Genomic DNA, 25,343 nt, shown 5'->3' on the forward strand with positions numbered 1-25,343 from the left:
AGAGAATAATGCCGAAATACCTGCATGTTGCCCACAAAGCCTTCAATGGAAGTGGTCCAGGATTTTGAAGAGAGTTCTTTAAACACTACAGCCATGTATGTTCCTTGTTTGTGGCCCACAGAAGTCAGAAGTTCTTAACCGGAGATGGTGTGTGCCTTCCTTAACCACTGAAGCTTGAGCATGGCGTAATAGCTATTCACTTCCTATCTAGCTTATTCGCTTTCTCATTAACAGCCTAGTCAATAATTTTTAGTATGCAAAAAGCTACTTGTGATTGTGCTCTATGAAAAAAATAATTACTGCAGCATAATTGTAGACTGCACTGGGCTGGGCACCATTCAAGGAGAATGCGGGGCCTCTGCTAGCGCTGGTCTACTGTATTTGGTAGACCGATCGGTAGTCTAGGCTCGTGATAATGATTGGTCAATAACTCTGGGCGCATGCAGCTGGACCGCAGTGATGTGCCAGGTTTTTAGGCCTCAGACTCTAGGGCCATTGTTAAGGATACATACCTCAGGGTGAAGCACTACACCACAGGTCCTGCTCGCCAAGATCCTGGCTGGAGCTGAGAGGAGCACTGCTCCATTCATAGAGCTTCCCAAGTACTGGATGCCACTGTAATCCTCTGTCCAGTCAGAATTATTATTTTTTTAAATCCACATAACTGTCTTTTTTGTTCATTGATGGCTGAAACTCTGAAATTAGTCATTCAGGCTCTAGAGACTAACCATCTGGAGTGGTAGTATGTCTACCAGTTCTAGTTAGATTTGGGCTCCATGGTTTTGCCTCTGCATGCCCTTTCCGTGTACTACTCCTGCAGAAGCACATATGCATGTGAGCTTTTAGGTGTCTCTCTCCATCTTGTGCAGAACAAAAAATACTGCTTCTTCTTGTGAGTCACCCCAGCTACAACCCACAGCGGTGCCATACTCCACATGTATTCAGAAACATGACTGATGTATGCAAGATGCGGTAAAATTATGCTGAAGGGTGTCTTCGAGTAGCTCATGATCTACCAGTAGCTCTCCAGCTGCCTGTGAGTAGCTCTCCTATGTGCAGCCCAGCCCAGCCTATTAATATAGAAGCTTTTGATAAGTTGAATTATCTCATGTATACCAAAATTAAAAAGAATGTATTCAAGATGAAAATACTTGTCTTTTCAGAACTCGTAAACTGATGTTTGGAGAGAAATTGTTGAGTTTGAAAACGATATTTAAAGTTATTATTTGAGGTGGAGAGATTTGTTATATTTTTATCTTGATGCCGGGGGGTTGCATCTATGGTTTTGAGGTATAACCTGTGTAATATTTTGATTCATTTTATCAAAGCCTTTTATACTTTACTGCACACACACTGCCTAGTGAACTGTTGGAATCACTGCAGACAACCTTGGATGGGATATTCTCTCTTACATCACTAATATTCGTAGCTCGGGATAATTATTACTGAAAAGGTTGGAGACCCCACTCACTCCTATACGGAAGACATCCACTGAGTCAGCAGAATGCGAGATGGCTGTCCATTAATATGTCAATCATTCAAGATGTTTCTTGGAGTCGCCAAATGGTCTAGAGCATTGCTTCCCAATCTTTTTAGAACCACAACCCGCTTTTTAGAAAGACAAACTTTCACGACTCGCCTAAATTTAATGGATACGAGGCGTGATATTTTTTAAATGTGATATTTTTTTAATGTAACTAAAGCACGGTGTGGTGTAGTGCACTAAAGTTTACAGTCAGCACAGTTTCCATTGAAATGGCCGCTAAGTTTGAACAGATATAGGTTATCACACAAATGATAATGCGTGGAAATCAGGTTTCAGTGAATATTTATGAATTGTGCATTACCAAGTAAAATGTCTTGATTTGTTTTGATCCTATTCAAATCTTTGTTTCCATCACACTTCAGTGACAAAAAACATGTATTTCATTTTTTCTTTCCTGATTGGTGAATGTGCACAGTTTATTTGCAGATATTTACATTTTGTTGTGCGTTACTAAAAATGACATTCGACAGACTTTTTCCTTCACCATGTGCCCTAGGAAGATTGTCACATAATTCACTTCACTTTTCTTCCTCTGACTGCAAAGTGAGATGAGTTTGTAAACACTGATCCCCGTGTAAAAAAAAAAATAATATAATTTATTGCTTGCACTTTCACGACTCATCAAAAATCGGCTTGAGACGCACAGTTTGGTAAACACTGGTCCAGAGCCATGAAACTCCTCACTGATGACGCCCAAACAGTAATTAAAGAACCTTCTCGGACATAGAAAGGGCCCTTTTGTGTCAGTCTGTTTCTGTTTTTCACAGCCTTTGAAGGGTTTGTTCTACACAACCTAGAGAATGTTTGTTTTGATGCATTGAAATGTAGTTCTGCAGCATCTCGTAATTCCTAGTAAAATGTAGGTGAAGCCACTCTGAAATATTTTTAGCAGTTTCAGGAACTAGGATGGGGTGGTCTCCCTTGTTGTTTCTATGCTTGGAGTCTTTCCCTGGGCTTGTGGGTGTTTTTTAGGTTTTGCTTGGCAATGCGTACGAAGTACGCATGCGCTAGCAAAATGTTATGTAATTTCTCTGTGGGGTCGGGTATCCGCCCCCTCCTCCCATTGGCTAGCTCCATAAATGGAGGCTAGCCATTGGGAGACGGCTCTGTCTGTCAATCCCGGACCAGATTCGGGGGCGTTCCCGAGAATTTTTCCCTTTTGGCTACGTCACGCTACGTCAGCCAAAAGCCGGGAACGCCCCCGAATCTGGTCCGGCATTGACGGCACCCGGAAGAAGTCCAGGTGAGTGCTTGCTTTTATTTTTGGCTGTTCCCACCCCCTCTCCTGCTCTCCGTGTCTCCGGCCCCCGTTCCCGCCCCCTCCCGCTCTCCGTGTCTCTGGCCCCCGTTCCCGCCCCCCTCCCGCTCTCCGTGTCTCTGGCCCCCGTTCCCACCCCCCTCCCGCTCTCCGTGTCTCTGGCCCCCGTTCCCGCCCCCCTCCCGCTCTCCGTGTCTCTGGACCCCGTTCCCGCCCCCCTCCCGCTCTCCATGTCTCTGGCCCCCGTTCCCGCCCCCCTCCCGCTCTCCATGTCTCTGGCCCCCGTTCCCGCCCCCCTCCCCGCTGGTGCCCGTGCTTTGCTCTACTTCGGTCAATGCCCGAGCCAAATTGTGATCCCCATCCGACCCTGGGATCAGTCGCAGCTCAGGGGCCCTGCCCATGCACTGGGGTTGCCCGAGCGGCATTATGCTCTGCACACAAATGAGCTCCGACTTCTCCTTGAGGGAGCTGTGCCGTGCAGAGCTGATGACGAGTATGGGAGATGCCTGCAGTGTCATAACCCGCCAGAGCCTGAAATCTGCTTGCTCCTGTGAACATCAACCTGATGTCACTGCCACCAACGCAAGCAGGGACACCCCGCTTATAGGCGGCGCATGGAGAACTGCTACGCCACACAATGAGCATCCGCCGCCACTATATGAAGTTGGAGGGGAGAGATGTGAAGCAGTTTTCTGTGTGTGGAAGGATCAAGGGGTGCAGACGGCACTAGACTGCTATGCACCTCCACGCAAAATGAGGGTAGCGAGGTGTTCACGTTTGCACGGAGGGCACATCACTGCATCCCAGCGCAGCTCACCTCTCCATCATGTGGCGGCTGGGCATGGCTCCTCAGGTGGAATTGACAGCCACGCTAGCAGCACTGCTGTCTGTTGTAATGCGGCATTAGGAAGTAGGAATCAATTACGGCTGTACAGAGCCACATAGTGATCTGTGCAGGACCAGCCAATAAAAGGTCACAATTTCTCTCCGTCCATGCTTCCCTCCATCCACCTACCCCTCTACCTCTTATCCTCCTCTCTGTCCATGCTTCCCTCCATCCACTTACCCCCTACTTTTCATCCTCCTCTCCGTCCATGCTTCCCTCCATCCACTTACCCCCTACTTTTCATCCCCCTCTCCTTCCATGCTTCCCTCCATCCACCTACCCCACCTCTCCATCCATGCTTCCCTCCATCCACCTACCCCTATCTCATCCTCTCCATCCATGCTTCCCTCCGTCCATCTACTCCTCTGCCTCTCATCCTCCTCTCCGACCATGCTTCCCACCATCCACCTACCTCTCTCTCTTATCCTCCTCCTCATCCATGCTTCCCTCCATCCACCTACCCCTATCTCTTTCCTCCTCTCCATCCATGCTTCCCTCCGTCCACCTACCCCTACCTCTCTTTCTCCTCTCGTCCATGCTTCCCTCCATCTACCTACCTCTCTACCTCTTATCCTCCTCTCCGTCCATGCTTTCCTCCATCCACCTACCCCTCTACCTCTTATCCTCCTCTCCGTTCATGCTTTTCTCCATCCACCTAACCCCTACCTCTCATCCTCTTCTCCGTCCATGCTTCCTTCCATCCACTTACCCCCTACATCTCACCCCCCTCTCCTTCCATGCTTCCCTCAATCCACCTACCCCCTACCTCTCCGTCCTCGCTTCCCTCCATCCACCTACCTCTCTAACTCTTATCATCCTCTCCGTCCATGCTTCCCTCCACCACCTACCCTCAATCAATCAATCAATCATGCTTTTGTGTAGCTCGGCTACTCACCCGTGAGGGTTTCAAGGCGCTGACCCATCTACCTCTTATCCTTCTCTCCATCCACCCACACATCTATCGCGCATCCTTCTCTCATCCATCCCTTCAGTCTGTCCTCTTTCCATTCATCCGTCTATCGACCCCCTTTCTCTCCATCCACATGTGTATCTGTCACAACCTTAATGCTCACCTTCCACCCCCTCTCCCCTGTGCTCTCTTGTAGCTCTTCCCATAGCCCCATCATGCAGTTCTCTTCCGCAGACCTGCCTCTCCGACTGAAGTCAAAGGAGCTGTAAACACCCCTGTAAGTGCCTGCCACGACACGGGACATTCTAGTAGCCCCCCTCGCACCCCCCCCCGGCGCGAGATACTAACGTGAGAGGCGGGCTGGTGTGGCCGGTTCGTGGCGCCCCCGCTTTGATGATCAATATCTATTGTGGCGCTGAAAGTCACTGCCTTTGTCACAGCAGCCTCCAAGCACGTGCCGAGTGTCGGGCTCCCCGAGGGTCTATTGGCACAAGGGCTCCCCAGGGGTCCCCGCCTGGGCCTCTCCGTGCGGCCTCCGCACCTACCCCTTTAGCAATGTATCAAAGTGCATAGCAAATGTGTGCGTGTGCCTGACCATTAGCGCCCCCCTAAGGTTACCAGGTGACTCCAGCACGCTATCTCGTATTTAACAGCCTAATGCATTCTGGGAGTTGTAGTATTTATTTCTAGTCTAACAGTTGTCTCCGCACCTGGAAACAATGTTTTGTGAAAGAAAAGGGGTGGAACACTGATGGTGACATGAGGTGATCTGCTCAGTTTAGCCCCAGGGTCGGATTGGGATTGAAAGTCGGCCCGGGCACACAAAAAAACCAAAAATCGCCCCCCATTTGCATAATGCCTTTCCTCAAATCACTGCTTCAGCGCAATTGCATTAAAAAGGAGGGGGGGGGGGGGGGCTTAAAAAATGCACGCATTAGTTTACACTAGTGAAACACATCTGAAAACAAGTGAGGCCACTTCTACTGAGGCCCCCTGCCCCGCTCAGTATGTGCACACATTATTGGGCCGGCCAGCGAGACAAAGGGAGTGATACCGCTGCCTGTTGCTAAACCGGCGGTGGGGGACCGGCAGTCTGTGGGGGGGGCTCGCAGTGTGTGGGGGGGGCTCGCAGTGTGTGGGGGGGGCTCGCAGTGTGTGGGGGGCTCGCAGTGTGTGGGGGGGCTCGCAATGTGTGGGGGGCTCTGTGTGTGTGTGTGTGGGGGCTTTGTGTGGCTGTGTGTGTGGGGGGCTCTGTGTGGGTGGGTGTGTGTGTGGGGGGCCTCTGAGTGTGTGTTGGGGGGGCTCTCTGTGGGTGTTTGTGTGTGTCATTTGCGAGAGATAAAGCTAGTGGCATTGCAAATGACAATGCCATTTATTTATGTTAAAAAAAAACATAAATAAAAATGTCAAGAGCAATGCCAATAGCTCAAACTTTAACAAAGGCAAAACCATTGCATTGTAAATGCTTGTTGTTCAATTGTATGCAAAAGTGGTTCCCACCAAATGAAGGCTTCACTGTAAGGTAAGCCACATTTTTCTTGTTATGCTCTGAATTGTATTGTTTTACATCATAAATACTTCAGTCTTGCCTTTCTACAATTGTTCGATCGGATTCCACTCCACTATTTGTACTTTTATTCTTACTTTTCCCTGTGTATCTTTTATTCAGTGATTTTTTGTGTGCATATTTTGTTTGTTCTTCATTTAAAAATGTGTGTTAGGTTAGTTATTGAGCTTGTGTGCATAGCACATTTTTACCATTTGTGGTAGCACTTTAAGAACATTGGGGATCTATTCGGTTTCTTAGATTTTAGCAAGACCCCTTAAACCATTGATCTGTTGTCATTTGTGCCTTTCGTCTACACTACAGAGGTCTTCAAACTTTTTGATGCCGAGACCCCCTTGTCAAAGTTTTTTACGGCTAAGGACCCCCTTCTGACAAAAATTTCTAGAACCTTGTACTCCATCATTGACAACCATTGACAACTATAAACGGCCCCAATTCCTAGTGCAAATAATTTTTACAGTGGGGAAATACTATTAAACATTGTTTAGCAAACCAAAAGTAAGTGAGCATTGGGGTGTAGTCAAAGGTGTAGCTAAAAACAAAGGGCCTAATTTATGAGGAATTGGCGTATTTATGAAATATGGTGCATTCCTGTCCTTTTCCCTTGGGTCGGCGCACACATTGCTGTCTAGGACCAACACAGGCGGGATTGTTTTTGTACAGGAAGGGGCACCTTCCTTCACAAAAACAATCCAGAGATGCGTTTTTCTCTTTCTATGTGAGCTGCAGAATGCAGTACACATGGAAAGAGGAAACCACTAGGAGAAATAAAACCATCTCTCCTTGTTACACCTCCACTGGGAAGGCATCTGTTTTTAAAGCTCCCCAGGTTGACATGATTTTATAAATATGGGACAGCATCAAAATCCATGGGTGTTGCGTGGGAACACCACACAAAGCCCATGGAACACCTCCTTGACACAAAGTATTTCAAAGCAGTGACTTCCGCTGCTATGTCTTACTCCATTTCTATGAGGCCATGCAAAGCCATGCAGGGTGACTTTGCACCGCCTCATAGGTATGGTTGAGAGGCTTGCGCCACTTGAGGGTCAAAAGTGATGCTCTGGTAATGCAAGCCTCTCATAAATAAGCCACAGAATATTCTGGGCCTTACTTATGAAGGCTTGCCACACTTTTACGCCACCATTGCATCACTTTTTGTGGTGCTGTGGCGGCGTCAATAATGCGCCTCATTGCGCCATATTTACAAAGTGATGCATTTAAGCAGATGTGTCACTTTGTAAAGGCCTGCCCTACGTTATACCTGTGTCGGGTATAATGTTTGTAGGGTGAGTGTTCCCCCACAATAAATGGTCGTAGAAGTGACTCCGTAAAATCTATGAGATTTCACTGCGACACTACTGTGTCAATATCTTACACCTGACTCACAGCAGGCGTGAGACTGACACAGGCCCTTTAACATGAGGCTTGCCCCATGTGAAAGGCCCATTGCTGGAGTTGCGTCTGTTTTCAGACACACCCCAGCAATGTGTCACTTTTGCCCCTACATACATTAGAAATTCTGACGTATCTGTAATGTCTTCCAACATGGTGCACCATACATTAAATGCGGCACATCCATTGTCGCAAGGAGGGCACAGTGAAAACTGTTGTCGCGCAGGTTTTGTCGCCGCGATGCAACAATTTTCATGAATGAGGCCCTCTGTACGTTTTTGAGGTCTTTCATCATCAGGTATCTACTTAGAAAACTAATGGGAAGCATACATGAAAAATAAATTAAAAAGATGTCACTCAGTGCGAAATGTACTGTAGTACATTATGAAACCTCTAAGTGTATGCACTGCAGAGGTCTGCGTGTAACCAGAGAACCACAGAAGTACATCTTTGTTGGTTCAGTGGAGAATAGTGATGTGTATTTTTAGCGCTAAGAGTTCACAGCCTGTGACAGAAAGCACTGTGAATATCCAAGTCATTATTTTATACTTACATTACACACAGTGTAAGATGGAATGCTGCAAAAGGTGGACCTAGTTTTATGATAAAATGGAGCTTCCAAAACGTAGATTTTAGTAATACCAGAGTGTATGTAATGCAAACTTTTTTCCCCATAGCTGTCCCTTCAACACCCCTTTAGGAGTACTAAGGGCTGTGTAAAAGCAGTTAAAATTAAAAGCAAGCACTTCTTAGCCCAATTGTTAACGCTTTGCACTTCCACTCAAAAAAACTAATTTTTATCAACAGAAAGCTTGGAGTGATTTGATTAATTAAAGCCAGAACTGTTCCCAAGCATCCCTTACACTTTTACATTTGCATTGCATCCAGAGAAGCAGCAGATAACAATCTAAATAAGTCGTTTTAGGAGGGCTCGCTTTTTTCAATAGGAAAGTACACATTTTGAATGGCAGGGAGAAGTGAAGCTGGGGAATGCGTGACCCCCTTGCCAGGACTCCAGGGCACCCTTGGGGCTTGCACCCCTCAGATTGAAGACCTCTGCTCTAATGCATGTTGGAAGCCCACTTTAGTCATTGGTTAACACCATTATGACTGTTGGCATTCTGCTCTATTACAGCGAGCACATCGACAAGCAACACAGTTCTCTTTAGTGCCAGGGACTTCTATGGCAAAATGTGATTTTTATGACCGAAAAAATATTTCTGCCATTGGCCAATATTATTTTTTTTTATATTGACAATAGCTCAGCAGCTGCCAAAAAGTTTTACAAAAACCATGACAAAACAAGCATTGACAATATCAAAAGCCTTGCAGCTAAAGTCAACTATATTGGCTTTGCTAATGCTTTGTTTTTTTATTCATGGCCAACCTTAGTAAGTGGAACCATGAACACAGACCGGATCCTTTTTTGCATGGACAAGTGCAAAATTCACTGTAAATCATTTACCGCTATATGTATCAAGCTATTTAGCATTCGCAAAGGCCGAAATTCTGCGAATTTCGGCCTTTGCGAATGCTAAATAGACAAATGGAATGTATCAAACAAGTTTGATGCAAAATAAGGATTAGCAAAATTTGCTAATCCTTATTTTGCGATTGCACTTAAGGAATTGCAAATTTTGCGATTCCTTAAATGCAATGTATCAAACAAATAAAATGCAAAAAATGCCATTAAGGAGTAGCAAATTACCACCAACTTCTAGTTGGTGGTAATTTGCGAATTCTTATCAAAAATCTTTTTTGATAAAAACCAAAGGTGCCATATGACGCCCATACATGCCCTTAGGGCATGTATGTGCGCCATGTGCCCCCAAATGTCTTTTTCAGGGGTGCAGCAGGGTGTTCTTGAGACACCCCTGCACCCTTGGAAACATCCCTAATTTGCGATCAGCAAAGTGCTAATTGCAAATTGCACTTTCATTCCTATGGGCCTCCTGGCCCATGGAAATGAAGGGGTAATTTGCGATTGACAATTTGCTAATCTCAAATTAAGGAATGCTAAGGAATCGCTATTGGAAAGCGATTTTGTACATACATACCGTTTTGCATTTCCTAAATAGCGATTCCTTAAAATTCGCTATTTAGGAAATGCAAAATGGTTTGTTGATACATATAGCGGCAAATCTTAATTTAAAGACATTTAGAAGAGTCTGTCCATACATGCAAATGTCAGTACTGAGTTTTTGTGCTCCTGCTCAGTGAGTCTATACCCTTTTCTCAGTAATGATCAATAAAAACCTTTGAAGGGCGGGAATATAGAGAAAGTGGGATTTTACCTAAATGGGCGTTGCATTGGAATGGTGGAAAGCTGCAACAGGATCAGACACGGGTCGGGCTGAGAGGTTAACTTGGCCCTATCACGCTTGGACTCTTGAAGCAGCCCTGGGACTGTCCCACACTGATGTCTGTGAGGCACTGTGCCCGGAAATAAAAAATAAAAAAAACCTACATTTCATCCTCCGTAGACCTACTTCCTCTTTCAACTTCCGGTCTGCTGTTAGCCACATTTAAAGATTTGTACAGTTTTGCTATTTTTTAAATATTTGCTGCTGATGAGACGGCACAAAAGTGCAAAAGAATACACGCTGAACCTTGTGCTCACTACAAACTGTTGATTAACCACGTATTCATACCAAACCTGTTAATGTTGCGACAGACCGCCCACTCTCATAAGTTTTGTAAACTTCCTTTCACAACCCAGCCCAAAATGACTTGCAGTGTGGAGGCCGTGCTGTCCTAGTAACTCTCTCTCTCTTCCCGTTTGCACAGGGACGTGCTGCCCTTAACTTTGAGACTGCCACATGCGATACTGGATGCCAAGACCCACTCAGTGCTTGAGACCATCTCCAATCTGGGAACAGGTGAGTGCTTAAGTTACTTCTTGTGCACGGGTTACTTTGGAGGGGTGCTATGTTGTAATAAACCTGTAGGGGGGGACTCAACATTAACTCAATCTAGTGATCGCCAGTTGGACTGGGCTTCATTAAAGGCTTATGCGCCACTCAGTGGCGCAACATTCGACCCCAAGCTCCAGGGGGCCCCTCCAGCACTGTGCATGGGGCGGCAGACCCCTGGCCTGAGAACTCCTGATTGTATGGGGGGAGGGGCGCTCCATGTACTTTGCAGGGGGTGGGGGCTCAAGCTTCCTTACACCACTACCCTGCTGAGTAAGAGCTGCTTTACTGGAGGTGGCCACAGTGGCGTAGCAAGGTCAGGTGGTACCCGGAGTGGCAAATTTCTTGTCACTCCCGGGTTGACAAAATGGCAACAATATGTGTTTAAAACACATATTATTGCCATTTTGTCACCCTCCTCAGTGATTACACCCGGGGCGGCCCACTCCCACTGCACCCCCCTTCCTACGCCACTGAGTGGCCGTCCTCGTAGGGCAGAGCGTGCTGCACCTGCCCAAGGCAGGGCGCACCCAGGGGAGTTGCTGGTTGGGTGATCCACCTAATCAAACCAAGTTCTACATTACAGGTTGCTCTGGAAGGGGTTTGCCATCACATTGCTATTCCTTTCTCATTGTCTCTTTAGACAGGTCTAACTGTTACTCCTCAAATTTATCTAGTAAATAAAGTTTTTTTCTTCCCTGACCGTTTCCTTTTTCAAGGAGTTTTTTTAATGCTATCCCATTAGCATTGAGAGCTTGCATCTGCATTTGAAAGGCTATCTCTGTCATCTCACTTTGACCTGTGATTGCCTACACGAATAAAGGGAAAAAGTCAGGAACTACATTTTATTTTGCATTTCACGTCCGCCAAGAGGCGCTTTGACCTAATATATCATCAGCCATTCCTGGCTTTTTGGCCAACAGCACGTTGCACTCTCTGGCTTGTAAATTCTCTAATAACACTTTCATTATGGATTCAAAGCCCATGGATGAAAAATGTTATTGGCAAAAATGCTGGAATTGGCAGAAGGTGTTCTGTATGACCTGAAGCTACTTGTCAGCCATGCTTTAACATTTTACAAAGGTATCTAGTCGTTTTCAGAAACTGATTGTTTCACATGTAAAACCTAAACTAAACTCTGCTCACATATTTTGTGAGGTTTGCTCTTCCTTTCACAAGTTTTAGGAAGCTAGGAACCCAAGGTTTGAGAGTAAAAATACCTAAATGGAAGAACAGCTTAATTTCTGTAGCGCACTATAGTCCTCCAAAACATTTTGTCTTCTAAATGACGTAGGTTCAGAATTTCTGTACAGTTACTCAGTATCTTTATTTAGCTCCACATTTTTCCTAAAAAACAGCCGCATTTTGTTCTGGTTCCGCTTTGTGCTGCGTCGAATCTTGCATAAAGAGTTGATGATATTGCAGTTTTCTGTGGACAGGGCTTAATTTGTGCCCGTGATTTTGGGCTTTTGAACTTCCTTATTTTACAAAAAAACAGTGGATTTTGGATCATTACATAGGTTTACTGTATTTTGTTTGTATTGTCAGCCTATGTAATCGTCCTGCTGCATGGAATATGATGTTGAAGACATTTTTCATGATTAAGAGAACATTTCAATAAAACAAAAAATGATTATCTCTCCCTCCACCCAGCACCCCCTGCCCTTATGGTCTATAAACTGTAGATAGTTACTGGCTTGAAATAATATGACTCACACTAGCCGTCTTCAGTAACATTGATAATAAAATAAGACAAATATACAATACGTTTTTAATTCCGTTTAGTTTTTATTCTACTAGGCTTATTGACAGAAAATTCAAACAGCTGGTAGCACACAAGCACGAGTAGCCATCTTTTTCTATATATAGTATTTTATTTTGCAAATGTATGTATAGGTAAAATAACCAAATCAACATAAAATAATAAAACTAAAGTGCTTACTAGTTTTAAGTGTAGTGATTGTTTTGCAGTGTCATACCACTGCAAATAACAAGTGTCCATTTTATAAATAGTACTTGTTCTCTCCACTTTGGTAGGATCAAGAGCTGAGATTGCCCTGGCACACTTCAAACCTGTGATATAAAAGTTATAGAGAGATATCAGCAGCAAGCACTTAACGCTACTGAGCTATCTAGTTTCTATCTCATGTATTTCATGACTTATTCAAGTTAAAAAAAATTAGACTGCATGTTGCCACTACATTGAACCTGACATATTTAGAAAGCCAAGCAGCATGTGTGCTCACAAGAGTGTCATTGTCACTCACTCTTTTAGAGAGTGACTGAATCTTTTGGACAGGCGGGTGTGGAGGCACTCCCCTGACCCAAAAAGTCTATAGGCAGTGGCCTTTAGGGTAAGCCCATGTTTATCTATAGGCCAGCTTACCTCTATTTAATCGAGTATTTCCTGAAGTTAAGCAAGATGGCGATTGTCGTCTGAACAGGGTTCTATCCCTGGCTTCTCCAATTAATCACATGATATTATCTTAACTGCCAAAATTAACAGTACTCATAAGAGACTAAAATACATGCTAGAAGTAGGGTACCCCCAGATCTGTTTGATTTTACAAGCAGAACGACAGGCCTGCTTTCCATGTTGTAGTCGTGTGAAACAACTTGGTACTGGTTGCTGACGTCATATAAACAGACAAGTAAAATCGATCTCAAATGGGTGTAGGTGGGAGAATGCTTGTATGTATGTTTTGGTATTTCTAAAGCGCTAGCCTGGCTAGGTAGTGAAAGAGCTCTGTACATTGAGCAAGCCCCACTGAGGATACATAGGAATGGAGGGAGATGGTAGAGCTAATGGAAAGGGTGAGAAGTCCACCTAAGTGAGATAGCCTTCCTTTCAGAGGTGAGTTTTCAGTTTCTTCCCGAATTGTCAGAGGGCTCCTGCTGTTCTGATTTCAGATGAAGTGTTGTTCCAGATCCTCGAAGTGTAGTCTGATTAGTCTTGTTTTTGCGTTTTCTCATTCCTGCATTGTTTAGTCTCTAATCTGGTGACATTAGAGCTCCTCATCCGGTGCTCATCTGGCGCTGACCTCTGGGTAATGTTAGTTAGTTAGCTAGGCAGACAAGTCTTTTTTTTTTTGCAGAGTTTTAAATAACGCAAACTTGACCCGAAGGTATAGGATATCAGAGCGCTTTACACAAGCACATGTTGTGTTACCTGAGGACACATTCATTTTTTTTTGTAAGGCACTGAGAAATTAAGTGATTTGCCCAGAATCACAGGATGTTGCGCGTCCTTACCGAGACTCGAACCCGGTTCCCCAGTATTAAGGTCAACTGCCGTAGCTGTTAAGCCAACTCCTCTCCCCTTGGTCTAGGGCACCCTGTAGGTGATTCAGCTGAACCTGAAGAGGGTCTGGTCTAGCAGGGGGAGACAACGTATATCCTTTAGTGTGAGGTTGATGTGGTTGGATTACTTCAACCCTTTCACAAACTACTGTGTTAAGGATGCTTTTCTGGGAAATGAGGGTGGTCCTTGGGATGCCAATATGCCAGCATCTAGGTGGGAGAGGGCTAGAACTTGAACTGTCATTCTGAAGTCTTCTCCTGGGATAAAAGGTTTCACTTTTTTAAAGAGAGGTGGAACAAGGCTGTTTTGGTCTTTTTGACAACGTGTTTTTAAGTGAGAGATTCTGGTCAAAGTAGAATCCGAAGGGTTTAGGCCCGTTCTGTTAGTTGGGGTGTGAAGTCCGTTAATTTTCAATTGGAGAGCCATGTCTGAATCAGGGAATGTCTGATGTTGGTGGCAAACAGGCTGAATTTGGTCTTTGTGTAGTTTGGCTTAAAGTAGTTTGTTCACATCTAGGTTTGAATGTGCTCATGGTAAACTTTGAAACTCTGAATGTTGTTGGTTGAGAAGATTATGAAAAGGCTTTGGGTGTGATCAGTATATTGGTGGATCTTGATGATGCCATATACTAGAATGGCCCCAAGGGTTCCATATAAAGCTTGAAAATCATGGCTGAAAGAGGATGGAGCCACGGTGGATTCTGTAAGTGGCTGGAAAACTCCAGATCTGGTAGTTCATATCTGAATTATTTGCTGTTGATTAGGGATTAGGGGTGTGCGGAACTTGATTAATTTGACTCTGCGGAATTCCCCGAACTTCCCCAAAAAACTTTGAGATTCCGCAAAGTTTGCTAACGGCCGGAAATAGGCATGTCACACTGCTCATGCTGTGATTTAGTGCCGGGAGCATGTTCCACGCTGAAAAGACAGTGCACTGCAGCACACCAGAAAGGGCACAACTACTCGAGTTGATTTTGTTGCCTGCTTGAGTAGATATTCTCAGGCGGCAGCCTTCTGTAGGCGAACGGTCGCAACTGCCTGCGTTGGAAAAATCTCTGAAGTGATAAATATTTAAAAAACAACACTGTGAAAGGGGGCTATGAAAAACGCGTCAAAAAGGTATGACGTTATATAAATGGTACTTAAGGAGTATCTTCCTTTAGCTCACCAAAATATAGGTCAGAGGAGTATCCTCTTTAGGATGCACTGACCCTCACCCACCAGTGTGGCATGCTTCATCACAGTGTTATGCTCCATGTTGGGTGGGATGTGCTGTCCCAACTGTCTGCATGTGGAGCTCTTTCTGGAGATCTTTTTGTTATAAAGTTCATTGGACCTAAACATGGAGTTACACTAAGAGTGTTTGAATGCTAGGTTGAATGTGGGCGGTTAACCACAGGTGATTTTAAACCAGGGGTCTCCAACTGGTAGCTCACCACTGCCCTGGAAGTAGCCCCCTGAAGTGCAGCTTGGCACAGTACATAACTCAGAGTCTAGCCATTTTGAAGATAGTACCGCTACACATCTCCAAATCTTAACGGTGGCTGACCGCCAAACCAATAGCAGGGTCACACGCTTACATGCAGTGACAGCCTGTGGTATATGCATTATGGCCACCTGTCACCACTCTCAAAGTACCGGAATCACACGTCGTTTGGTCACTTTACAAGCCCCACTCTATTGATCATACAGTACCTGTGAAAACTGGGTCAGAAACAGAGGCATCAGCAGCCATAGTGGAGTCACTGGAGTGTGGAACTACCAGAGAAAGTTAAAGTATTTGATAATTGGGGATTAGCAGTGTATGCAAGGAGAACAGAGGCTGTATTGAGAGTGAGACACTTAATGGCCTTGTTTGTTTCAGACAGTGTGAGTGGTGTGGTCATATATATATTTTTTAAGTAGTTCCACATATGTATCCATTTGCGCACTATCCTGTATGTGTTGTGTTAGTGGGTGGTGGTGAGTCCCTCCTTGAAAGACATTGTCTTATGCTAAAAACCGTTCTGGTGTCCGGGAGCATCAAATGTGCATGGTGCTCCCAATAGTGGGGGGTTCATCTCTGGCACAGTTATGACTATTGCTGACATAATATTGGTACTGGCATGACCATGTCAAACTTTGACGTATGTTGCACGTTGTTGGATTAATCTTGGTATAACGGCAGCTACGTTTGCCATCCTGTAAATGTGGGTGGATTATTTGTGGCCCATCTTTCACATCATTTTGGCCGTTCTAGGAATAAAATGTCCATGACTGACATGATGTGGTGAATCTTAGGGTTATGGTGGACAGGCTCTGCACAACTGTGACCCTGGCATAATGCTGGGCATCCATCACATAATGTAGGCATCTTCGGCATTGCGGTGAGCATCCCTGGCATGTGATGGTAATACCTGGAAATGTGGTATATGATTTGTCAATGTGATGTATTTGTAAACAGGAGATGGCATGTGACGGTATTACCTGGGAAGGTGGAGTAGAATCGGTCAATGTGATGCATTTGTAACCAGAAATCCAAAGGTGACATTTGAGGCAAAAATTGAGGTTTTATCACAAAAAGTCAAGGTTTTTTTTAGTGTGTTTACTCAATATGGTAAATGCATATTTCATAGAAAAAATGTATTTTGAGAAACTGATATGCTGGTGTTTAAAAAGCAAAATAATTAAAATTGTAGCATAAATGTAAAGTTGCTTTTTGGATGATAGTTCAAACCGAGCTGAGTAGGTTTATAGCTGTAAGTATTTCCGTTGTACCTTTGGTCACTTTCAGATGTGGCTGGTATTTCCTAAGTCATGCCGAGCCATTAAAAAGAATGTAGAAGGAAACACCATTGAAATAATCTATGAAATGGTTCCTCATAATGGGGTAAGTGAAATAGTTTCTCAGAATTAATTGTATGAATTTGTTTTCCTGTGAAATGACATACAACCCTCCGCCAGTCCATTGCGCAAGGAGCTGGCCAACCAGAAACACAGCCCACAATAGAGAAATAGTCTGGCTCACAGCAGAGTTGACTCAAAGTGTCAAGATCACAACTCCCATCCTCTCCCCAAGCGATGTGGCAAGCTGTGCATCTCAGATCGTGTCTTACGTGAGAGCATCACTCACAACTGTAAAAGGAGGCTACAGATTGCCTCATTTTCCTTTAACCAGTTCATGACGAGCTGAGCTCGTCATGTAACGCGGCTTTTTTAAAAACGCCGCGCACAGCGGGAAAACCGCTAGCGGCGATGCGGTTAAGAAAACAGTAGCCCTTTGAATGCTATGGCACCTGCATTCCACCCACCCTCATGAGCTAAATCTCAAAACCTTAACTTTATCATTGAAATGGCAATTGCAAAAGATAGACAGGTAACGAATTGATGTAATGTCCTTACAAATGCATCCCAAGTAGCAGAATGTTCACCTTAGGGATACATAACAAAACTATGTAGTGGGTTAGAAGCTAAATTAGTCTGCCAATAGTTCAGCTCAGTGATTTGTTTTGAGTACCAAAAAGTCTGCAGTTAAAAATTGCTTCCGACCAATTATATTGTCATTGGTTGTGGCAAAGGAAGGTTGTCTCAGACATTGTGTAAGAAACAGCAAGGTTTACTCCGCCCGCCATTAAAATTGTTCTATATTTTAATATGTGCTTCTGTACACTCTTCGGATTCCATATCTATTCAGCATGTAATTTGACCGCAGCTGTGATTCATCACAATTTGTGGACAATAATTGTAAACATTTTCTGCTTTCCCTTCCCTGGTCTCTTCTTTGCTTTCATCTAAGAGCAATGTCCAGGTTATGCACCTTCTTTCTGTCAATGAATTGTATTTGTTCCCTGTACACTGAGTGTAGGCGGACACTCCATCTGATTCTTACATTGATTAAGAAATGCATAAAGATCCCAAATGTTGAGTTTTTATCACACACGTCTGGCTTTTTATGTCCCTCATTACTTTTTTAATCCACAGCTACAGCTACCCAAAATGGGCAACACCGTCATTCCCCTTAGTGATACAGCTAATGCCATAACTCAATTGTTTAAACATTGTCAATGCACTTTGATACTATGTCTTTCAGTTTAAATAGTGAATACCCTATGTATTTAAGTGATTGAATACTCTTTGTATTTAAGTGATTGAATACCCCATGTATTTGTGATGGAATACCCCACGTATTTAAGTGATTGAATACCCCACGTATTTAAGTGATTGAATACCCCACGTATTTAAGTGATTGAATACCCCACGTATTTAAGTGATTGAATACCCCACGTATTTAAGTGATTGAATACCCCACGTATTTAAGTGATTGAATACCCCACGTATTTAAGTGATTGAATACCCCACGTATTTAAGTGATTGAATACCCCACGTATTTAAGTAATTGAATACCCCACGTATTTGTGATTGCATACTCTATGTATTTAAGTGATTGAATACCCCACGTATTTAAGTGATTGAATACCCCACGTATTTAAGTGATTGAATACCCCACGTATTTAAGTGATTGAATACCCCACGTATTTAAGTGATTGAATACCCCACGTATTTAAGTGATTGAATACCCCACGTATTTGTGATTGAATACCCTATGTATTTAAGTGATTGAATACCCCACGTATTTAAGTGATTGAATACCCCACGTATTTAAGTGATTGAATACCCCACGTATTTAAGTGATTGAATACCCCACGTATTTAAGTGATTGAATACCCCACGTATTTAAGTAATTGAATACCCCACGTATTTGTGATTGCATACCCTATGTATTTAAGTTATTGAATTACCCCACGTATTTAAGTGATTGAATACCCCACGTATTTAAGTGATTGAATACCCCACGTATTTAAGTGATTGAATACCCCACGTATTTAAGTGATTGAATACCCCACGTATTTAAGTGATTGAATACCCCACGTATTTAAGTGATTGAATACCCCACGTATTTAAGTGATTGAATACCCCACGTATTTAAGTAATTGAATACCCCACGTATTTGTGATTGCATACCCTATGTATTTAAGTATTTGAATTACCCCACGTATTTAAGTGATTGAATACCCCACGTATTTAAGTGATTGAATACCCCACGTATTTAAGTGATTGAATACCCCACGTATTGAAGTGATTGAATACCCCACGTATTTAAGTGATTGAATACCCCACGTATTGAAGTGATTGAATACCCCACATATTTAAGTGATTGAATTCCCCACGTATTTTAAGTGATTGAATACCCCACGTATTTTAAGTGATTGAATACCCCACGTATTTTAAGTGATTGAATACCCCACGTATTTAAGTGATTGAATACCCACGTATTTAAGTGATTGAATACCCCACGTATTTAAGTGATTGAATACCCCACGTATTTAAGTGATTGAATACTCCACGTATTTAAGTGATTGAATACCCCACGTATTTAAGTGATTGAATACCACACGTATTTAAGTGATAGAATACCCCATGTATTTAAGTTAGTTTGTCTAATACATTTGAATTCATCCATGAAGTGAGATAAAATAGCCATGCACACGTTTTGGCACATTAAGGCGCAATGCTTTCAAAGATACTGGCATGTTTTGAAATCTCTTGTTCTCTAGACAGGCCTCCAAGCCTCTACTTGTTTGTCACGTTTTGGCTGTGATCTGACCCAGTTTCTAATCTTTGTTTCCTCAGCTGACCTAATTGGGTGATCTTGAGGAGTGCATTTACTTTTCGGTTCATTATTTCCTGTACATACATACATTGAAAGTGTCTAGACCCTGGCAGATTGCTAATATGAAGCACCGTTTTTAAGTAGCCATTTCTTCAGTTGCATCGACACGTCGCCTTACTTAACAAGCATTGGAAATGCAATAGGTCTCGCATTAGAAAAGTTGGAGCTATTGGTCTTGTAAATGACAAATATTTGATTTATGTGTTGGTTTTTAAAATAGCTAAATGGATAGCTTTGTCATTTACAATGCCAATAGTTATAACTTTCACGAATGTGACACCTATAGCATTTGGAATGCAACATGTTTTGTATTTACGTGACTTAGATGGCAGCTCTGGTCGTTAGGCCACATCTCTAGAGAGCACGAGAGTGCAGCAGGGGAGAGAAGCATAGAGAGGGAGCAGAGAGTGCAGCAAGGAAGAGAAGCACAGAGAGGGAGCCCAAGAGTGAAGCAAGGGTGAGATGCACGGACAGGGAGGGAGCCTGAGAGTGCAGCAGGGGACAGAAGCATGGAGGGGGAGACAGAGTGTATCAGGGGCGAGAAGTACGGACAGGGAGCCCAAGAGCGAAGCAAGAGAGAGAAGCAGGAGAGGGAGTCTGAGTATAGAAAGGGAGAGAGTTGAGTATAGAAAGGGAGAAGATGAGTTTGGGAGAGAGGCATGAGAGGTGGAAGGCAGAGCAATGGAGATAGACCTGGGAAAGGAGTAACCATGGGGGAGATGAAGATGAGAACAACAGGGAAAAAAAACTAGTGGTGCTGACTAATGCCGAAATGGTATAAATTATGCTGTGTTAGTGCTCATTAACAATCGTGTGTACCTTGAGGAGAGATGGGAGAGGGGAGGGGAAAGAAGGGAGAGAGAGGAGACAGGAGAGAGGAGAGTGGTGAGAGGGAGGAGAGTGGTGAGAGGGAGGGTAGAGTGGGGATAGAGGGGGAGGTGAAAGTGATGGGAGAGTGAGGAGTGAGGGGAACAAGAGAAAAGAGGGGAGAGTGATGGTGAGAGGGGAGAGTGGTGAGAGTGCATACTGGTGAGGTGGGATGAGAGAAGATAGTTGTTATAGGGGAGAGTGGTGAGGGGAGAGGGGAGAGGGGAGAGTGGTGAGAGGGGAGAGTGGTGAGAGGGGAGAGTGGTGAGAGGGGAGAGTGGTGAGAGGGTGAGAGGGGAGAGTGGTGGGGAGAGGGGAGAGTGGTGGGGAGAGGGGAGAGTGGTGGGGAGAGTGGTGGGGAGAGTGGTGTTGAGAGGGGAGAGTGGTGGTGAAGGGGGAGAGTGGTGAGAGGGGAGGAGAGAGTCAGGCCTGGAGAGAGTGAGGAGAGGGGTGAGTGAGGAGAGGGGAGAGAGGCGAGAGAGGGGTGAGTGAGGAGAGAGAGAGGGATTGGAGAGGGAGTGTAGTGGTGAGTGCTGAGATGGGGAGAGGGGTGGGTGAGGAGAGGGGTGAGTGAGGAGAGGGGAGAGTGAGGAGAGGGGAGAGAGGAGTGAGTGAGGAGAGAGTGGGATTTGAGAGAGGGAGGGGAGAGGCGAGGGGAGAAAGGGGAGAGAATGAGGGGTGAGTGAGAAGAGAGGGGGGAGGGGAGGTTGAGGAGAGAGGGAAGATGGGAGGGGGAGAGTTATTTTCCACTTTTCAAAAAGCCTTTAAAAAAAATCTCTCAACCTTTTTTTATTTGCACCTTTCTAACCAGTCCTTGGTTCGAGGGCAGCTAAAGTATGCACTTCCTGGAGACAAGCATATGATTTAGGAGGTATTTGTGCTTGACTTGATAGCCATGTTATTGCGTCTTTTATCAGTTGCTGGAAACTTCCCTGTTATGGAGCATGCAAAATAATGAAGAACAAATGGTGGTGTAACATGTTTCAGGAAGTCGGAGACTGCACTCTAAGCCTATTCCACCCTACTTTTCGTACGAATGTGAAGAGCCTATATAGGCTCAGTTACTTAAAAAAGGTTTGTGACTTGTATTTTTTTTGTATCCAGGGAGGTCTTATCAATAAGGTGCGAAAAAAACGCACTCCAACTGATTGGGGGGGCAAATGATTGGACAGGAGTTGTACATAGCAAGTAGATTAGCTTGTATAATCTCACATTCGTTCATGACAATTTGCAAAACATGGAAGTGTTTGGATTTTTCTTTTCAGGAGGTGTGAATTTATCACACGGCGGTAGTTAATTGCCTTGCAGCAAATTAAAATATTGTAAACCGCTTTGCAGTGTACACAACATAGAATCGAATCCTACCTTTGGCGTGTTTAATATGTCTTTCCCCACAAATAGGCCCCAGGAGTCCCTGTTCCCACATTCAGAGCTCGTTTAACAAGAGGCTTGTAAAACTTCCCGAGTGGTGGTGAGGTTTATATTGTTAGCAGTACTCTTTAAAGTGGGTTGACTGACTATTTCCTCCCTGGCATATGTTGTGTTTCCTAGAACTGGCAATAAAGCGGCTTATACTATGAAGCCCTATGGAGTCAGAGACTCGTGGACTAGTTCGCGCCACCAACCCGTTTAATAATTTATTTATCGCACAGATAGCGCCGGGAAGCGGCGTGGGGGGCTGTGCCCTGGTTTTTATAGCTGATGCACAGAGCGGTTTATAACCGCTCCAGAGTTCTTATTACTTTGGTGTGGCGTCTCAGATAGCAACACAAGGAACCACGGAGTCCCACATTTCTAGCATGACAGTGGCTTAATTAGGGATTTATTATATAAACGAGCTTGTGGGTTTATGTATGTACCAAACGTGCATCTGCAAGAGGTTTTACGAGAGGAGAGAGTCAATAAACCGGTTCTGAAAGGCTAAATTGCAAGTTGCAAGTTCGATATTTTCCAAGGTTGTGATTTTTTTATTTCGCTCTTGAAGTCCCGTTTATTCACACGTCCTCGCCTAGCCTTGAAAATGTAAATACGAGTTTCTCAACTTTTAAAGGTCATTGATCTAGAGAGGGGGGCGTGTAGGAACAAACTGCAAAGTCAGACTGTGCCGGGAAGAGGGCGACCACATATCTGTTAACTACAATCCACTACTTAAGCAGCGCTAGAGGGAAAGGTAGTTTTACACGGTGGGCAGGGGAGGGGGCTGAGCTGGGAGAGCGACCTTATCACGATGAGGGAAGGCAGAGAAGGGGAGGGGGGAGGAGAAATGCGACACGGCGGGCAGGGGAGGGGGCCGAGCGGGGAGAGCAGCGATGAGGGTGTGAAGCAGCAGGGGCCTTTGAAGTGAAGCTAAGCTTCACTTCAAAGGTGTGGGAGGAGTGCTGCTGGGGAACAGATGGCGATTTGATGATGTGCACGCGCATTTTAGGTCAATGCGCTTGCGCATTGACCTAAAAGCGCACGGGCACAGCACCAAATCGCCAGTTGGGATACTAGTTGGGTAAAGTCTGTTTAAGTCGCTTTAGTCTCGCTTCTCTCAATGCGCATGCGCATTGATAGGTCACGAGACCTAAAAAGGTGCCATAATGAGCATCACAGGGAGAAGTGTACTCCAATAATACATATAACTACCCGGAAAGGAAAAATGCAATAGGCTCTGCACAAAGACCGCCTCATTTTGCTAGACCGATGCATAATTCAATGGTGAAGATGCATCCATTGCTCTGTGAAAAGAATCCGCGAAACCAGCTCCCCTTATCTTTATAAAGCTCCTTCTCTCCTCTCGCCCCCTCTATTTGCCTCTTCTTCTGCCTCCCCCTCTCTTGCTTTCTCTCTCACTATCATTTTCTTTCCTTCCTTTTCGAAATTCGCAAGAAATGAGTTTCATCCTTCCTCGGTTTGGTCCTTTGGTGGAACGGAATGATTAGCCGGGTTGATTTTGAGAAAGGTGCACGGATGGTATGAACTTAGAATATGATATCATCGAGGTGAAGAAACAAATTAAATAGGGGGATACTTGGAGCTTTTTCTGAGCCACTGACTCACGAATGTATATTGAGTAATTGATCTGCACATTTTGGGGGACATGATTAACAAATGGATTGGGTCTCTCACACTTGGGAATGAATATACGTTTGGGTAAAATGGTGCCACAATGTAATTCATTCACCTGTAATTCTGCAGTTGAAAAAAGCCGTGTTTAGTCCATGTTCAGTAAAAACATTATCATGCGAATAGAACAAGACTGCACTGTTGCCTAAATGTTTTGGCTTACATATCCCTAGATTCAGGTCTCAGGTCATCTGTTCAGATGGTCTTAAGATCCTTCAAATCTGCAAATATTTAAAGAGGGGTGCTGATGAGTAATCCAACTTTATTTTATTTGAAACAAACCCACATGGGTTCTAAGAAACTTCTAAAATGATGACTTTTATATTCTTTTGAAATGCTCGCTAATTTGAACTGGCTCCAAATATGCTGTGGTGCAGGGCTCTCTATAGGCTGAGGATGCTGCTCATGCAGTGTGTAGCTAGACTCTGTATAGTGGGAAGGGGCTTCATAATAAACTTTTGGGAGTAGCTCCATATAGCTTGAATGGCTCCATATGTGTTGTAGAGCATGGCTGTGTAGACTTTGATCAGTGAAACCTGGTTCCAAATAATTTGATTATCATTTGAACGAGCTTAGTACTGCTGTGTATAGGCTAATGTAGTTATTCTCTGTGGCAAACGTTGAGGCTATGCCTATGGCCGCAGAGTGGCGGGAAATTTCCCTTGTACGTCACCAATGATGGCACTTTAAGTAGTAGAAATCTGTTATAACATACAATTTGGTAGCCCGAAGAGGTAAATAAAGACCCCTGTGGTGCATAGCACCAGAGGTATTACTTTTTTTTATTCTTTAAACTCGGGCTGCTCGGTAAGAGCTTTCAGAGCAGCCGGAGTCTTTTTTTTGGTTTTATTTTGTTTTGTATAATGGCAATCGGCGCACCATTACACTAAAGTGAAAGTAAAACAAGCCAATAGGCTTGTTTTACTTTCACTCCATCAGTGCTCGAGGGGTATATCTCAGCCCGCTAGCACTGATTGAGGTGGGAGAGGTATCATTGGAAAGGGCAAAATCTCCCCTTTCCAATGATATCCCTCCCCAGTGGATCCCTACTTGGGGATTATACACGGATCAAACCACGGTTAATCTGAAAACTTTCAATACGTTCCTGTCGCAAGCACTAGTCCCAGCCACACAAGTGGTGCAGCATTTATGTCGGCACAAGTGGAGTAACGCTGGGTGGTAGGAATTTTGTGGATTCCTATGGATTTTGGAAGATTCCATCACAGAATTGTAAGGAAAATGTGTGATTTCAGGCTTAGTTTTTGGTTTGAAAGGGCATTGAGGATAAGAAACTCTCATGAGATCCTTGCAAGGTACACCACCCTGGAATCCCCTGGTTATCTGGTTTTCAAAAATGTCTGTGGTTCGTAGGTTTGCATGAGTGGCACTACAGCATGGCACCAAATACTACAGCCACCCGGATTGGTTATTCTCTCACTGTAGCGCTTTAGTAACTTTTTGTGGCATGGTCTCATGGCCCACCCACACAAGTGGGGTAATGTTCTTAACGGGGGACAAGTTGAAACTCAAGAGTGGTAGGCAATATTTGGCTACCCACAGATTCCATAACTGTACATCACAGAAATGTAAGGAAAATGTCTATTTTTTTAACCAAAATTTGATGTTTGCAAGGACGTCTGGGTAAAATTACCTAGTGAGAGCCAATCAAGTTACCCCACCCTGGATTCCCCAGGTGTCTAGTTTTTACAAATGTACAACTTTGCTAGATTTCCCTTGGTGCCGGCTAAGCTAGGGCCCAAAATCCATAGCTACCCACTTTGCAAAAAAGGGTCTATTCTGAGTAGAAAAGGCGATGCACCCAAGTTGCGTTTTTGGCGGTTTCCTGTCACGGGCACTAGGCCTACCCACACAAATGAGGTGCCT

At 44.3% G+C, this 25,343-nt stretch overlaps 1 protein-coding gene across 2 annotated transcripts in view; it reads left to right on the forward strand.

Annotated features, from left to right (window-relative positions):
• RIN3 (Ras and Rab interactor 3) overlaps window positions 1–25,343 on the forward strand; it is a 506,654-nt gene that overhangs the window by 342,174 nt on the left and 139,137 nt on the right. For both annotated transcript variants that reach the window (XM_078660076.1, XM_078660075.1), the window contains exon 5: window positions 10,350–10,441. In XM_078660076.1, the coding sequence (XP_078516202.1) occupies window positions 10,350–10,441 (92 nt within the window). The remainder of the gene's footprint in view (window positions 1–10,349; window positions 10,442–25,343) is intronic.

Source organism: Lissotriton helveticus, chromosome 9 (assembly GCF_964261635.1).
Source record: "Lissotriton helveticus chromosome 9, aLisHel1.1, whole genome shotgun sequence".
Taxonomy (NCBI): domain Eukaryota; kingdom Metazoa; phylum Chordata; class Amphibia; order Caudata; family Salamandridae; genus Lissotriton; species Lissotriton helveticus.